Source organism: Saccostrea cucullata, unplaced genomic scaffold (assembly GCF_032062105.1).
Source record: "Saccostrea cucullata isolate Sc308-1 unplaced genomic scaffold, CSIRO_AGI_Scuc_v1 ctg1838, whole genome shotgun sequence".
In the NCBI taxonomy this organism is placed as follows: domain Eukaryota; kingdom Metazoa; phylum Mollusca; class Bivalvia; order Ostreida; family Ostreidae; genus Saccostrea; species Saccostrea cuccullata.
Window position 1 is genome coordinate 21,224 of NW_026940196.1, and position 15,944 is coordinate 37,167.

The following is a 15,944-nucleotide window of genomic DNA, read 5'->3' on the forward strand; positions in this document are numbered from 1 at the left end:
CGCCCTAGCACTAGAACCCCTGACCCCAGGGCCATCAATTTCACAATTTTGGTAGAGGACTCAATGCTGATTACAATCATGCAAATAGTTTGACTGCTTGATGTCCAGGAGTAAAGAAGAAGATTTTTAAAGATTGCATTATTTTTAGTGGTTTTGGCCCTCCCCTCAGGCCCCAGGGGGGGGCAGGGATCATGAAATTCACAATTTTTGTTCCCCTTCACCCATAGATGCTTTGTGCCAAATATGGCTGAAATTGGTTCAGTGGTTGCAGAGAAGAAGCTGAAAATGTTCAAATGTTAACACACGACGCGCGACGGACGACGCACGACGACGGACGAAAACGGATAGCAATAGGTCACCTCAGGTGACCTCAAAATGGGAAATTCATTTTTTCATCACGGTCAAATAAATGTCAAGTATATATTGGGAAATGGGAAATTCATTTTTTCATCACGGTCAAATAAATGTCAAGTATATATTAAATATGCATGTTAAATTATAAATAGCATTCAAAACAATTTCTTTATAGTTCCAAATACAACACAATTATTTATTTTCAATAATCAAATTATATCTATATTTACAGTATTACTTCTAATTTCTAAAGCTGAGAGGGGGAGATAATTCATGTTGACAAAAAACAACAAAATATAAGTTTTTGAGGATTTCAGTTATCAAGAAAATAAAATATATCTATGATTTTAAAAAAAAGCCAAAGAAAAAGGCTGAGTAGTTTTCATAGATACCATACCCTTTAGAAAAAATTAAAAAATCATTTGCACAAAAATTATTGTGATAAATAATTTCACCAAAAAAGAAGTAGCATCATCTTTTGTCAGAGTCCAATAAATACACCATGTACATACGCCAGTACATGTTTACATGTAAGAATTTCAGTTTACATTTTAAAATAAATTCCTTTGCATTTCCAAATTTAAATACAACACATTTTTTTTTTCATTAATGAACAGTAAAATGTAAGAAAACGTTTGAAAATTTAATAATTTTAATATTGATTATTAGGTACATTTATCATATAATCATTGTATATGTAAATCACAATTTTTAAAGTTTTACATATTTGTAAGGTGCAGTCATGCCACTCAGAATATAATTAATCTCCCCTGCTTCTCTTCTGTGGTAAGTGACTGTCCTTTCTTTATTAGCCTCTTCTATAAGCACTTAAAATCCTTTGGAAAAGAATTGCTGCCTGATTTACATTATCCAAAGTACCATCATTGAATCCACTGAACTCTAAACTCTGCTTTTTGACAGCTTTAAATGTCTTATTTTCCATTATTCCTACAATAATAATTACAAAATACATGTACATGAACTTATTATTCATCAATTTAGAATTCTTAAAATTAGTTTATGCTACATTATTAAGGTACTAAATGGTTGTTTTGATTTTAAAAATTAATTTACATGGAAAATCAAGTTTAAATAATGCAGTAATTTCATTAAAAATCTAAAATAGTTGCATGACATATATTCCCCACACCTCTAGAGTTTTATTAGTTGGTGGTGTTCAATGATGTTTTCTTGCTGTCTGTAATAAATAGTGTAACCTTTTCCTTCAAAACCATAATGCAGCCCATCGCATACATTATGTAAAAATAAAATGGAGTTTAATTCATCTAAGAAGGATATGGAAATAACGAACAGTATTCAATCTCAACGTCCATTAAATAAATATACAAAATAAGAGCAGAGCAAACACGGACCTCCGAAACATCAGAGGTGGGATCAGGTGCCATGGAGGAGTGAGCATCCCCTGCCGACCGGTCACACCCGCCGTGTGCTCGTTGTCACAATCAGGAAATAACGGAAAAAATCCGTGGTCGATTCAGTGTATAAATAATGGACTAACAATTGGTAAGAACCAATAATACTAAATTATGAAATACAGTAAAACAAAGCTAAAACAGAGTCAGCGGGACCTATGAAATTACTTTGCTATATCAGTTACTTATAAATATATCCATATAAGGAATTTGTTATATTTATATAGCTGGGGATCTAAAATAACTTCGCTATATCCATGAAATTGCTATATCGGTGTTCGTAGTAAACGAGTTTTGCTGTATGTGAAATATCTTTTCTACTAGTGTATTTTTCATCATTTGCAATATGTCTCCAGTTTTAACTTTAGTACAATTTATTGAATTTAAACAAAATCTACACTACTTGAAGCTTCTTCCAATGACTCCCATATCAGTACAATATTAATCATGGTTTTGCTGTTCTAGGGAAGATTCTCCCCTATATGTTGCAATGTGAAACTTTGATCCCCATTGTGGCCCCACCCTACCCAAACGGGGTTTAACTTTACACTACATCACCAGAGAATGCTTCAATATAATCATCTTCATGTTCTTGAGAAGATTTTAAATGATTGTTTTCGATCTTTTTTATCTATTTTTTAAGATCAATGTGCGCCTTGGTTTTGGATCCCAATGAGAAAAGCCCTTTATTTTTCATTCAAAAGTCATGACCAAGGTCAAGTTTTTGAAAAGTTTTTCATTTTCAGTTAGGTGTCAAATATGTAATCTGTTACAAATCTGTTTGCCTGTGACAAAATTTGTGCATCTCAGGCGGTTGAGCAAGTTATTTCAAACACTGCCTTAACCATACCATCATACTTATTCATGCCTCATCGCACATAGGGGAGTGCACAGTAACATGTCTAGACGACAAGATTATCTGATGACACATCAGTTTAATTTTGCGCGAAAATTAGTTTTCTTTACATAGGTATGCCCCCGTAATTGAAGTTTCGGGGGTATATAGTTTTTGTCGTGTCCGTCTGTCTGTTTCTTTCACTGTCTTTCTGTTTGTCCTTTACTTTAACCTTGCCCATAACTTTTGATTTAAACAGTGGAGCTATGACTCTCATATTTCACATGTGTATTCTTTTTGACAAGACCTTTCCAAGGGTACCACCAAATTTGACCTTCTGACCTTGGAGTTTTACATGAAAATTTTAATCTTTTACTTTGGCCATATTTTTTGAACAGTAGATACCAAGACATTTATACTCAACATATGTAAACTTTGTTGAAAGTCCTTTCATTGGATACCAACAACCTTGACCCTTTGACCTTGGAAATTTCTGAAAAAACTTTAACCTAGGCTATTACTTTTGAACAATAAGTACTAGGGCTTTCATATTTCTGATTGTAACAAACTAAATTTAATCCCGTAGGATACCCCTAGTGCGTTAGTGTAAATATTGTTATTTATCCTGTGGGGAGCCCCTCGATGTGTAATTTTATCTACCTGAGAGCTCGTGTTCGGGTAGTACCCGGGAAGTCACAGCCGAGATAAGACCTGTTTGGCTTGTTGTTATGATGAAGTAGCCTGGGCGGGTACTCAAACTACATCAGGTATTTGAAAATACAATTTGTAAAATATGTTTTCTTGTGTGAGTCTGCACGTTTAGTATGGTTGTTTCATTATATTTTTCCCCAGGGTCCTATTTCCTCGGGCTTTTGTCCCGTTTCGTCATTATCAGGTCTTGGGCGGGGTACTACAGCTAATTACATTGACAATAGCCAGTCGGCAGTCCAGGGAGACAGGGAGAGGCTTGCAATGGGTAATGGTTTTGCAGTAACAGCGGCAACTGTGTGAGAGAGTACGAAAGAGTACGGCAGCCCTGACGGACACATCCGGACCAGCAATTTTAAGTTATGTGTTATAATGAAATCTCCTGTTTAAAATAATATAAATTCAAACCAAAGTTAATCTAGACGGCATTGTGAAAGTTTATTATGTGATATATGTGATACTTGTGAAAGTTATAATATTCAATTTAATTTGTGAAAGAAAACACGTTTATCAGAGAAAATTCAAAAACCGGAACTCAAACCTCCAGCAAGGGTGTGGTGATTAATTGACTACGTTTTAAAGAACATTCTTCCAGGACTGACGTGCTGCTGATAGACAATTCATTTCAATATTTTTTAATTTGTTTCTTTTGTTGTACAATTTACTTTTGTTTTGTTTATTAAATTTTGTTAAAATTTCATTTGTTTTGTTTCCTTCATTTATTCAAGTTCTTAAAGTGTATAACCCACATCTCAACAATTTGGTGGCAGCGGTGGGATACATCTGAGCTTGGGTAAATAGAGGAAATATTTTTTTTTGCAAGTTTGTTTCTATTATTAATTTTGCTTTTGTGTTTCAGGTTCACAAACTTTCACAATGTCTGGTATGCCAGAATGGATGGCTGACTTAATTGAAAAGGGTACAAACGTAAAAGAATGTCTCGAGATGTGGCGTCAGGAGCAGGAATCAAAGAGAGAGCTAGAAAGGGAGAGATGGGCGCAAGAGAGAGAAGAGCGTCAGGCGCAGAGAGAAAGTGCAAAGTTAGAGGTAGAAAGAGATGTGAAATTACGAGAGTTAGCTATAAGAGAAAAAGAGTTAGAACATGCTATAATTGGGGGGTCTCAACCCCATGAGATTAAATGCCCACCTGTTAAGTTACCTAAGTTTGAGGAGGGACAGGACCCTGATGTCTTTTTACGGTCGTTTGAAAAGATAGCTGGGTTGCAGAAATGGCATAAATCCCAGTGGGCTATACGCTTAGTTCCTATGTTAGCAGGTAAGGCTTTGGAAGCGTATTCAAGGTTGTCGGATGCAGATAGTGATAACTATGAGATTATCAAAACAGCTATTCTCAAGAGATATGAGCTTACTTCTGAAGATTACAGGGAAAAATTTCTTCAGGGTAAGCAGTCAAATGATGAGTCATTTAAAGATTTTGTTGTTAGGGTAGAAAGGTACCTCAATCACTGGTGTGAACGTGAGAAAATAGATTCAGATTTTGGCAAGTTGTATGATATGGTCTTGAGAGAACAGGTTGTTAGAAGTTGTCCAAAAGACTTACAGTTGTGGATTCTGGAACATGACCCAAAGTCTATTGATGAGGTTGTTGCGTTGTCTAATGCATTTCAGGCGGCACATAAGAGTAAGTATCTTAGTGGCAATAGTGTCCAATTTCACAGTACAGGGAATAGGTCGACGGGAAATCCAAACAAGTTTGGTTCGACAAATTCTCGAGATGGTAAGTCAAATCTCAAGTCTCACTTTAATGCAGGGGATAGCAGAAAGTGTTTCATTTGTGATAGAGTAGGACATATTGCAGCCAACTGTTTTCTTAAGAGAACTCAGTCAAAGGGTCAAGACAGTAAAGGTCAGAGAGGTACAAAGCCTGAGAAAAGGTCAGGAAATGTTGGTTTGTGTTTAGATAAGTCTGAGTCTAAAGTTGTAGACAATATACAAGATACAACCAAGGGTAGGGTGATTCTTAAGTTGTCTGGAGTTGATAACGAGTCGCCAGTGATTGAAACATCGGCAGCATTGGGTTTGGGTTTAGGAAAGGGCCAGGTGAGTGATCAACCAGTTGCAGTCTTACGAGATACCGGATGCTCTACTGTATTTGTACGTAGTAAGTTTATTTCAGACTCTGATAAAACAGGACGTTCAAGAGTGATAACTCTGGCTGATGGATCTCAAAGAAACTGTGATGAGGCAATGGTAGATTTGAAGACTCCTTATGTATCAGGTAAGGTACATGCCCTTGTCCTTGATTCTCCTTTTGCTGATGTAATTATTGGTAATAATGTTAGCATACTCAAACCAATGGAGGACGAAAAAGAAGTCAAGAGGGATGGAGATGACGAGAACACTTGTGCTGCAGTTCAGACACGTTTGCAGGCCAAATTGGAGCAAGGAAATAGTAGTTCTCAGAGAAAAGCAACAGAAGAGGATTCAGAGGATGAATCTTTGAAACAATTGTGGTGCAGCAGAGATAAGTTGGTAGAACTTCAGGAATCAGATGACAGTTTGAAATCTGCACTGAGTATGGCACAAGACGATACTCAAGAAGGTAAGTCTTACTTTCAGAAACAGGATGGTTTACTGTATAGAATATTTCAGAAAGATTCTGGTGAAAAATTTTCCCAGATCGTCATACCAAAGACAATGAGGTCGAAGGTAATGTACCTGGCTCATGACACTCCACTAGCAGGACATTTAGGTAACAAGAAAACCAGGCAGCGTATTATGCAACATTTCTTTTGGCCTGGAATGTATATTGACATATCTCAATTCTGCAAATCTTGTTCTATTTGTCAAAAGGGAACACCAAAAGGTCGAACTCCAAAAGCTCCACTCATTCCTATTCCACCCATTGAGGAACCATTCTCAAGAATAGCCATCGATTTTGTTGGACCTCTTCCACTGACGGAGAAGAAAAATCGTTACATCTTGGTTTGTATGGACTACTCAACACGGTATCCGGAAGCATTTCCTTTGAAAAACCAAGAAGCAGAGACAGTGGCCAACACTTTGATAGAGCTGTTTTCTAGGGTAGGTGTGCCTAATGAAATTCTGTCGGACCAGGGTACCAATTTTATGTCCACACTGATGACTGAATTGTGTAAGTTACTTCAGGTAAGAAAATTAACAACTACCCCTTACCATCCACAAGCAAATGGGTTAGTGGAAAAATTTAATGGGACTTTGAAGAAAATGCTGAAGGCATATGCTTCTTCTGAACCTCACAGATGGGATGTTCATTTGCCTTACGTCCTTTTTGCATACAGAGAGGTGCCAAATGAGACAACTGGGTATTCTCCCTTTGAATTGCTCTATGGTAGACATGTTAGGGGGCCCTTAGCAATCTTGAAAGAGCAGTGGGAGGAACCTACAGTCGAACAGGCTTCAGTGTTGTCCTATATTCTGGAGACGAGGGAGAGAATGCAGAACATTAGAGATTTGGTTAAAGATTCAGAGAGACTCGCGAAAAAGAAACAAAAGATGTACTACGACAAAAAGGCGAGAACTCGTACATTTGAGGTAGGTCAGAAAGTTCTTGTACTTCTTCCAACTAGCACATCTTAGCTGATGGCGCAATAAAAAGGTCCGTATGAAGTAGTGAAAAAGGTAAGTCCAGTGGATTACAAGGTAAGAATATCCAAGATCAATGGTGAATATTTCCAGTTTGTATAAATGTGGTTGATTTCTATGTATTTAGTTTGTAAATAGGTTGGACTAAATGGTGCTTTAGTCTTCAAAAGGGGGAGGTTTGTAACAAACTAAATTTAATCCCGTAGGATACCCCTAGTGCGTTAGTGTAAATATTGTTATTTATCCTGTGGGGAGCCCCTCGATGTGTAATTTTATCTACCTGAGAGCTCGTGTTCGGGTAGTACCCGGGAAGTCACAGCCGAGATAAGACCTGTTTGGCTTGTTGTTATGATGAAGTAGCCTGGGCGGGTACTCAAACTACATCAGGTATTTGAAAATACAATTTGTAAAATATGTTTTTTTGTGTGAGTCTGCACGTTTAGTATGGTTGTTTTATTATATTTTTCCCCAGGGTCCTATTTCCTCGGGCTTTTGTCCCGTTTCGTCATTATCAGGTCTTGGGCGGGGTACTACAGCTAATTACATTGACAATAGCCAGTTGGCAGTCCAGGGAGACAGGGAGAGGCTTGCAATGGGTAATGGTTTTGCAGTAACAGCGGCAACTGTGTGAGAGAGTACGAAAGAGTCCGGCAGCCCTGACGGACACATCCAGACCAGCAATTTTAAGTTATGTGTTATAATGAAATCTCCTGTTTAAAATAATATAAATTCAAACCAAAGTTAATCTAGACGGCATTGTGAAAGTTTATTATGTGATATATGTGATACTTGTGAAAGTTATAATATTCAATTTAATTTGTGAAAGAAAACCCGTTTATCAGAGGAAATTCAAAAACCGGAACTCAAACCTCCAGCAAGGGTGTGGTGATTAATTGACTACGTTTTAAAGAACATTCTTCCAGGACTGACGTGCTGCTGATAGACGATTCATTTCTATATTTTTTAATTTGTTTCTTTTGTTGTACAATTTACTTTTGTTTTGTTTATTAAATTTTGTTAAAATTTCATTTTGTTTTGTTTCCTTCATTTATTCAAGTTCTTAAAGTGTATAACCCACATCTCAACACTGATAAAAGACCTTTCATTGGATACCAAAAACAGTGACTGTTTTGACCTTGGAGTTTGACCTACTTTAAAAATACAAAATTAACAATAATTTTTGAAAGGTTAGGACTAGAGCATTCATACTGAAAAAAAAATTAATTCTTATGACAAGACCTTTCATTTAATATCAAGAACCTTGACCTTGGTGTTTGACCTACTTATTACAAACTTTAATTTAACTTGACAGTTGGGGCTAGAGCTTTCATATTTCACATGTGTAATCCTTGTGACAATACCTTTCATTGGATAACAAGAATCTTGACAGTTGGGGCTAGAGCTTTCATATTTCACATGTGTAATCCTTGTGACAATACCTTTCATTGGATAACAAGAATCTTGACCCTTTGTCCTCGACCTTAGAGTTTGACCTATTTTTTACAAACTTTAACCTTTGCCATAATTTTTGTACGGTAAGGGCCATTGCTTTTATACTTCCCATACGTAATCTTTGAGATAAGGCCTTTCTTTAGAACACAACAAACTTGACCCTTTGACCTTGACTCGGAGTTTGTCCTAACTTATAAAATGTAAACCTGGTCATAACCTTGTGTTTACATATCGCTTTTCGTTTGAAAAAGCCTTACTTTGGTACCAACATATTTGATCTGCATTTGAGAAAGCTTAACCGTCGCGATATTGCCGTATGGGGGCATCAGTGTTTCAAAAACACATCTTGTTTTAGACAGCAGGACAAGGTGCACAATTATCATTTAACCTCTAAATCAACTATCAAAAGTAAGACATACAAACGTCACAAGGTTTGTATGGTATGTATTGGTAGCAACTACAGTGGCACCTCATTTATCCAGACTATTTGGTTCCTAGTCAAATTTCCAGATATGTGAAGTGTCCGGATACCTGAATTACCAGTTAAATAAGACAAAAAAATATAAAAAAATTTTCGTTCCGATGAAAAATCGTCCGAATACTGAAGCATTCGGATATATTGCATCCAGATATCTGAAGGTTAACTGTATTAATCATCTAAAACAAACATTTTAGATATGAGCATCGAGCAGTGTCTTTTGAAACTAATCTTTCAATTTTGGCTGTATAAAGTAAAAAAGAAACTCTATTGTTTTTGATGATGAAGTAAATAAAGTTTTTAGTATGCAGTAAATCGACAAAAAACGTGTGTCGCTTCTGATTTGTATTAACAAATAGTAGACTGTCATGCTTGGGGACTCATTCAATTAATTGTAGAATGCTAGAGTAGAGACAAAACATTTTGCTGAAAATTACCTTCCATTAACGATAGTGTACCTGAGCTCTTAAGAAAATGGAAATTCGTCTTTTGCTTAATTAAAAGTATTCAACAGCTGCAATACTACAAGTATATATGATTTTACCTTTTTATTAAAGACTCATAATACATTGTCATATAGGACTTGTAAAAAAAATTTTGACTGCATATAAAAAGATTTACCAAGCTATTTTGAATAGATTAACAGCGAGTGCAGCAAGGGTCGCAAAGCGATGCACGTAACTGCAAGCTCTGATGAAAATGCCTGGACAAAGAGAAAATTCAGACTACTGCACATTCATTCATAAGAATTTGTTACCGCAGTAATTTAGACCCACAATGCATCACTTCATACACAAACTCCAAAGCAACATTATCACGAGAATAACAACAAAAGTTAAACGAATAGTAAACTTGTCTTGATTTAATGATTTTAACTGTTTATTGCAGAAAAATATTCATAAACTGATTGAAATCAACCTTGTTCAGCCTTCGATTTGGTAAAGCAAGATACAAACGACGTCATATGACGTCAGAATTTAATATGCACCGAATGTCACGTGCGGATTTACATATCCAATCTAAATGAAAGTGGATAAGTATATGCGCTCGCCCTAACGATCGCACTGTCAACATGTTAAAGCTACGTAGCTATTTAGCTATTTCAAGCTACAAAATTAATTATCTTTATCAAAAAATCTTCTGCAGTGTTCTGGGTCTGATCTTACCTGGTCAAATGTAACTGTCCAAATGTACATTATCTTCCCTCTCCAAGTCGAGTAAGCTGACAAAGTCGGACTGCCACCCCTCTCTGAGAGTTTACTCTTGAACTCTGGTGGATTTCCGTAGAATTTAAACTTCTGAGATAGATCACAACGGTGTCAGTAGGCGCGAGTACCATTTCGGGAGAACGTCAACCATGTCAACAAGGTCAATATACTAATCAACACGACACATGGCTATACTTTTGCCCGAAAACTATGCCTAATCTGTTCTTGTAGAATCCTTTCAACCAATTTATAACACTTCACACATATTTTTGCAATAAACATCACAGGATGCATCAAAATAACTTTGCAGCGTAAGCTGACCATGGAGGCTGCCATTTATTTTTACTAGCGCCATTTTTACTCATCTGAAGAATCTTGACAAATTCTCGATTATAAACAGCTTGTATCTTTTCAATACTTCGTTTGCACAAAAATATTTAGGTAAATGTTTATTACGCCTTCCATGTTCACTTGAATTACGTATTATTAAGTTTTTGTACTAATTCTAGGGTTTTAAAGATATTCTTTTCTGGCATTTTTTGCATTTTTTTTTTTTTTTTTTTTTTGCATACTATCTATACAAAATTACACCTCAAGTACTTTATCCCTGGTTATATGAAAAAAGAAGAATTATAACAAAATCAATTGTTTATATTCAATTTAGACCCAAATGAATATATTAAACCCAATTCAATTAAATTTGAAGATGGTGATTGAATCACCCTTTTCTCTACTATCTGCATGATTTTTACACGGAGCCGTACTTAAAAGAATTTTCCTATATATTTTTATACAAAACTTTACTCTGCCATTGAAGCCTTATCCTATCCCCGGGGTCATAATTTGAACAAAGGATGGGTGGACTTAACTGGTCAGAAAAAATGCCGTAAATTTAAGTTTCATAAAATGTTAATTTTTTCCCATCATATAAACTTCCGATATCTTAACCGTGTATTCATGGTACGGATGTAAATTTAAAACACCCTTTTCGAGGTAAACTAAATAAATATCGAAAGCATGGTGCCTGAAGATTTCTTGAATATCAATAGATAATCAGGGTCACGCGTTTTTCATCGTCTGAATACATAGTCAGCACATGTTTGTCGGCTGTTCTTAAGAAAACTGTAGTTGTATATTGAACAAAATAATGTTATATTAAAAGGAGAAGAGCCGACAAACTTGTGCTCACACTTAATTTTACAAAAAACATGTTCAAAACAAACTTCTCGCTTCCATTGAAATGTCTTCGATTGACCTCTTTAATATTACAATTCGTCACGTGATGTCCACCTGCGAGTGTACTCGAGAAAAAAATTACATGTATTCTTCACCCTGACCTCGATCTAAATCTTGTTTTTGAGTGTGTTTTGTTGCCGTTTTCAGAGTTTAGCAAATTAAAAATTGTTTTAATTTTGCGTGTCATAAAATTTTAAAAATAATTTCATATTTACATCGCTGTAAAATGCTAAACACGTATTCGAATTTCTGGAAAGAGAGAGGGATAGAGAGAGAGAGAGATGTCAACAATGACACCGATCGATAGCCCCGCCTCCTATAAATATTGATTGTGTGACATAAAAACCACTCCGGGTACATGTCGAATTCCGGAAGACGACACTCAAGTATCGTTGCTTCAATTTTGATACACGACAACAGGGCATTGTTTTGGCACATATGTTCCACATAATATAACCAAGTATATGTTGCTCTTTTAATTGCACATAATTTATTTTGGATTCACTTCATATACAGATTGTAAGAGGAGTCGCAAAAAGATCCAAAATAGGGCGTTAAGTCAACCCATTCTTTGAATCTACATTTCCTGACGATGCTTCCTGAGGATGCTTTCTTGATAAAACAAGAATATCAACAGTCTCGTTTAAAGTCATCATTTCGTAAATTCTATGGTCGATACAATGACCTTGTCAGCAAATACATTTTATCATTGAATGAAATGCTGACTTACGTTTTTCATACCAATTGTTAGTCCATTATTTATAAACTGAATTGACCACGGATTTTTTCGGTTATTTTCTGATTATGACAACGAGCACATGGTGGGTGTGACCGGTCGGCAGGGGATGCTCACTCCTCCATGGCACCTGATCCCACTTCTGATGTGTCGGAGGTCCGTGTTTGCTCTGCTCTTATTTTGTATATTTGTTTAATGGACGTTGAGATTGAATTCTGTTCGTTATTTCCATATCCTTCTTCCATATAAATATGATCAGTTATAGATTGCTTTGCCCCCTGAATACTTTTAAATAAGTTTCATCTTTTTTTCCTACATACTTCTTTGAAAAATTTTGATTCCTTATTGTGACTCCAACCCTCTGGGGTCATGGTTTGAACAATTTAGAAGCTACACTATCCTTGGATGCTTCCACAAAGAGCCTAGTGATTCTAGAGAAGGTTTTCAATTACCCCATCCAATTTTTGATTATCTCCCCTTGTGAGAGGATCTGATCTTTCATTTTTACAATTTAAATTCCCCTTCATCGAAGGATGCTGTGTACCAAGTGTTCAGCTAAGAATGGCCATGCGGTTCTTGAAAAGAAATTGAAAAGTTTACAGATGGACGGAAAACTGGACGGACGGACAGCGTACAAAATATGATCAGAAAAGCTCACTTTAGCCTTCGGCTCAGGTAAGCTAAAAATAATACAGATCATTTAAATTAATTGATGAAATATTTATACCAAATTTAGATAATATATGACGTCAAATAAAAAAGATCTCACAGGAGTCCACAATTTTTGCACACAAGCCTCGTATTATAAATTTCATCAATTCAAAAAAACAATCATTACGTCAAACATCAAAAACACACTTGAAATAATTATCACTTTTTAAACACCCCCCCCCCCCACATCCCCACGAATCTAACTGATTTATGTACGACTCAAAAAATACTTTTATTAAATAAAATAAAAAAGAAATAAATAGAAATATTTAATTCATTTGCAGCTTCCAAAATCATTAATGCACTTTGCAGAATCTGTCAATCACAGGTTCATTATCCCTAATGTAACTAACAACTGCAAAATACGTATGTATATTTTTTAAATCTAAAACAATGTGATTTTGAGGAACAAAAGTTCTTGGATATGTATAGCTATTGTTTTTTTTAGCTCCAAGGAATCCAAGTTTTACATAGAAATATATAGAACAAATCTTTAAAAATCTTCTTCTCGAGAACCATTGAGCCAGTAAAGCTGAAACTGAATGGAAGCATCTTTGGGTAGTATAGAAATTAAATTGTTAAAATCAGGACCCCCGGGGGCAGGGCGGGGCCACAATAGGCAATCCAAGTTTTTCATAGAAATATATTGAACAAATCTTTAAAAATCTTCTAAAGAACTACTAGGCAAGGAAAGCTGAAACTTATGTGGAAGCATCCTTTGGCAGTGTAGATATTAAACTGTTAAAATCATGACCCAGAAGTAAGGGCGGGGCCGCAATAGGGAATCCTTGGGTATTGTAGATATTAAATTGTTAAATTCATGACCCCAGGGGGTAGGGCGGAGCCACAATAGGGAATCAAGGTTTTACATAAAAATATATAGAACAAATTTTCTTCTGAAGCACATCTAGGCCAGGAAAAGCTGAAACTTATGTGGAAGCATACTGGGGTAGTGTAGATTCCAAAGTTTTAATATCATAAAATGGAAGGGGTATTGGGGCATGATAGGTTTAGCAAGAGGGGAAATCTGGTAAAGAATTGAATCAAGTTACTCAGGTGAGCGAGGTGGGCCTCTTGTTTTACTAATGCGCTCAGCCACAAAATGTAAGCTAAAATTATAATATGACACGATATTTGTAATTTTTTAAAGAAAAATTTCATGTTGTCATTATGTACATGTATACAGTGAAGACCATGAAAAGTAATGCATCAAAATAGTTTTTTTTTCTAGCTTATTGCAGCCCGGAGAGGTGTTGCTAAAACGAGGAAAGGAATACAAAACGAAACGGAAATATTATTTTCGATTAAATCATTTAAAATACATAATTTTCTCACATTCAATGTATGTTATACATATTTTATCACTTCTAAGTAAATACAAATTGATTTAGTCATGTGAAGTCTATTACGAAAACCGCTGACATAGTAGTGACGTTTCGAAAAGGAGAGAGAGAAGAAAGTCGAATTTGATGACCGTCAAGCGAAAAACAGGCTTAAGTGCATTGTGACGTTATCGAGAAAACGAGCGCTAAAGTTGACGTCATAAATGGTTGCCGTATTTTGCAAATAAATGCACATGTGAAGACGCATCATCAATTTCTTTTTATAAATTAAATGCCTTGAGTAGGCAACATAATGAGTAGTATGACTAGTTTAAGTGTAAGTATTAAGGCCTACTGTTGAGTATATAAAAAAAATAACGATTTTATAGCAAACTGAAGGCAAAAATCTTTCAAAGTAGCGAATGCACGATCTTCCCAATTGTTTTATTTTTAATTACTTCAAAAACACAAATGTGGGCCAGGGGAGAAATCTCATATTATCTTAAGTTCTGGGCAGTATAAAAAAGAACATAGAGCCACTCATATTCGACATGATTTTTTGTCATTATTAAATAACATTTTTCTTTATTTATAACAAAAATCATATATACCTAATCAAAGTGTAAAGCAAAGGTGCTGGATTTTATACAAAGGTGTTGAATTTTATTTGCATATTAAAAACAAGCTAGCTGGAAATGGGGGTGGCGGTCATAGGAATATAATTTATCGGTATATATAATTTAATTTGGAAAGCAAATTTACAGTTGTGTATCCTCGGTACAATTTGGGCAGTTTATACTATATATCAAATGATATGTTCATTTTGCTTGTCAACCCCCCCCCCCCCCCCCGAAAAAAAATTAAATTGCTTCCTACGTGCCTTAAATAATCTACATGGATGTTAATATGTACAAGTGCCTCTATATAAGAGAAGTAACCTGCTCTTTTATTATTTAATTGTTACTTGGCAACAGGAAACGTTCAGTATTCACCACTTCCTCCAAAGATTATTCGGTATCTGTGTTTATTTTATTTGCATGTTTATGGATATAGAGGGGAAGTAATACACTTCTGATTATTAATTCTAAAAAAATAATTGCAAAAAAGAGTTTAAAACATATTGAAATATTTTTTAAAAATATAATCTGTTCATACTTTGAATTTAAAAGAATAATATTTTGCAACATTATGATTCCTTCGATCAGTTAATCAAAGACATACATGTTCAAACCCTGCATGTTTTGGGGAAAAGATGAGAAATTATAATGATAGTGAAATAATTCAGATTGTGTTGTATCCTTAATTTATGGCAATAATACTATTAATACACAGTTAAATGTGGGTATAATTTATAAGCAACTTTAACTTTGATGAGATCATAGAAATAAAATTGAATTGTTTTAAAAAAAAAAAGAAACTGATCACATATTTAGCATGTGGCTGATAACTCTATTAAAGCTACTAGTATTTTGATACATCTTTTAATCGAGCAATCAAACCACGATTGCACAACTATATATACATTAGAAACTTCTAGGAGTCAGCGTGCTTTCGGGTTATTTTCCTTCTAACCTTGCAACCATAGCAAAAGAAAATTATTCTAGCCTGGTCCTGTTCAGGCAGCAGGAAGTATGACATGCAGAGAGAGTGACAGCATTCAAGGCTCTTTGTACAACCCGGCTGCACCCCGGACCTCTAAATAGAGTACGACAGGTGCCTAATGTACTGGACAATTCTTATGCGTTTTCACTTCCGCACCACGGACATGTACATTGTGATCGTAACCGCATGTATGCCAAGTTCACCTACTGTGTTTTGTAGTATACATGTAATTTGGCCATGCATGGTACTCTGTACATATAACTCTCTCTCTCTTAAAGGGAATC

The 15,944-nt window shown here is 35.4% G+C and overlaps 1 protein-coding gene across 1 annotated transcript; it reads left to right on the plus strand.

Moving 5' to 3' along the window:
- The first annotated feature begins 3,218 nt into the window (after positions 1 to 3,218).
- On the plus strand, positions 3,219 to 6,909 carry LOC134254946 (uncharacterized). Its single transcript, XM_062737483.1, has 2 exons — positions 3,219 to 3,389; positions 3,475 to 6,909. The coding sequence occupies exon 2, from the start codon at positions 4,207 to 4,209 to the stop codon at positions 6,907 to 6,909; it is 2,703 nt and encodes a 900-aa protein (XP_062593467.1). The 5' UTR covers positions 3,219 to 3,389; positions 3,475 to 4,206.
- Positions 6,910 to 15,944: the final 9,035 nt, after the last annotated feature.

What these genes read in the sequence shown, in the direction of transcription:
- LOC134254946 (XM_062737483.1), top strand. Translation starts at nt 4,207, where the DNA reads ATGTCTGGTATGCCAGAATGGATGGCTGACTTAATTGAAAAGGGTACA.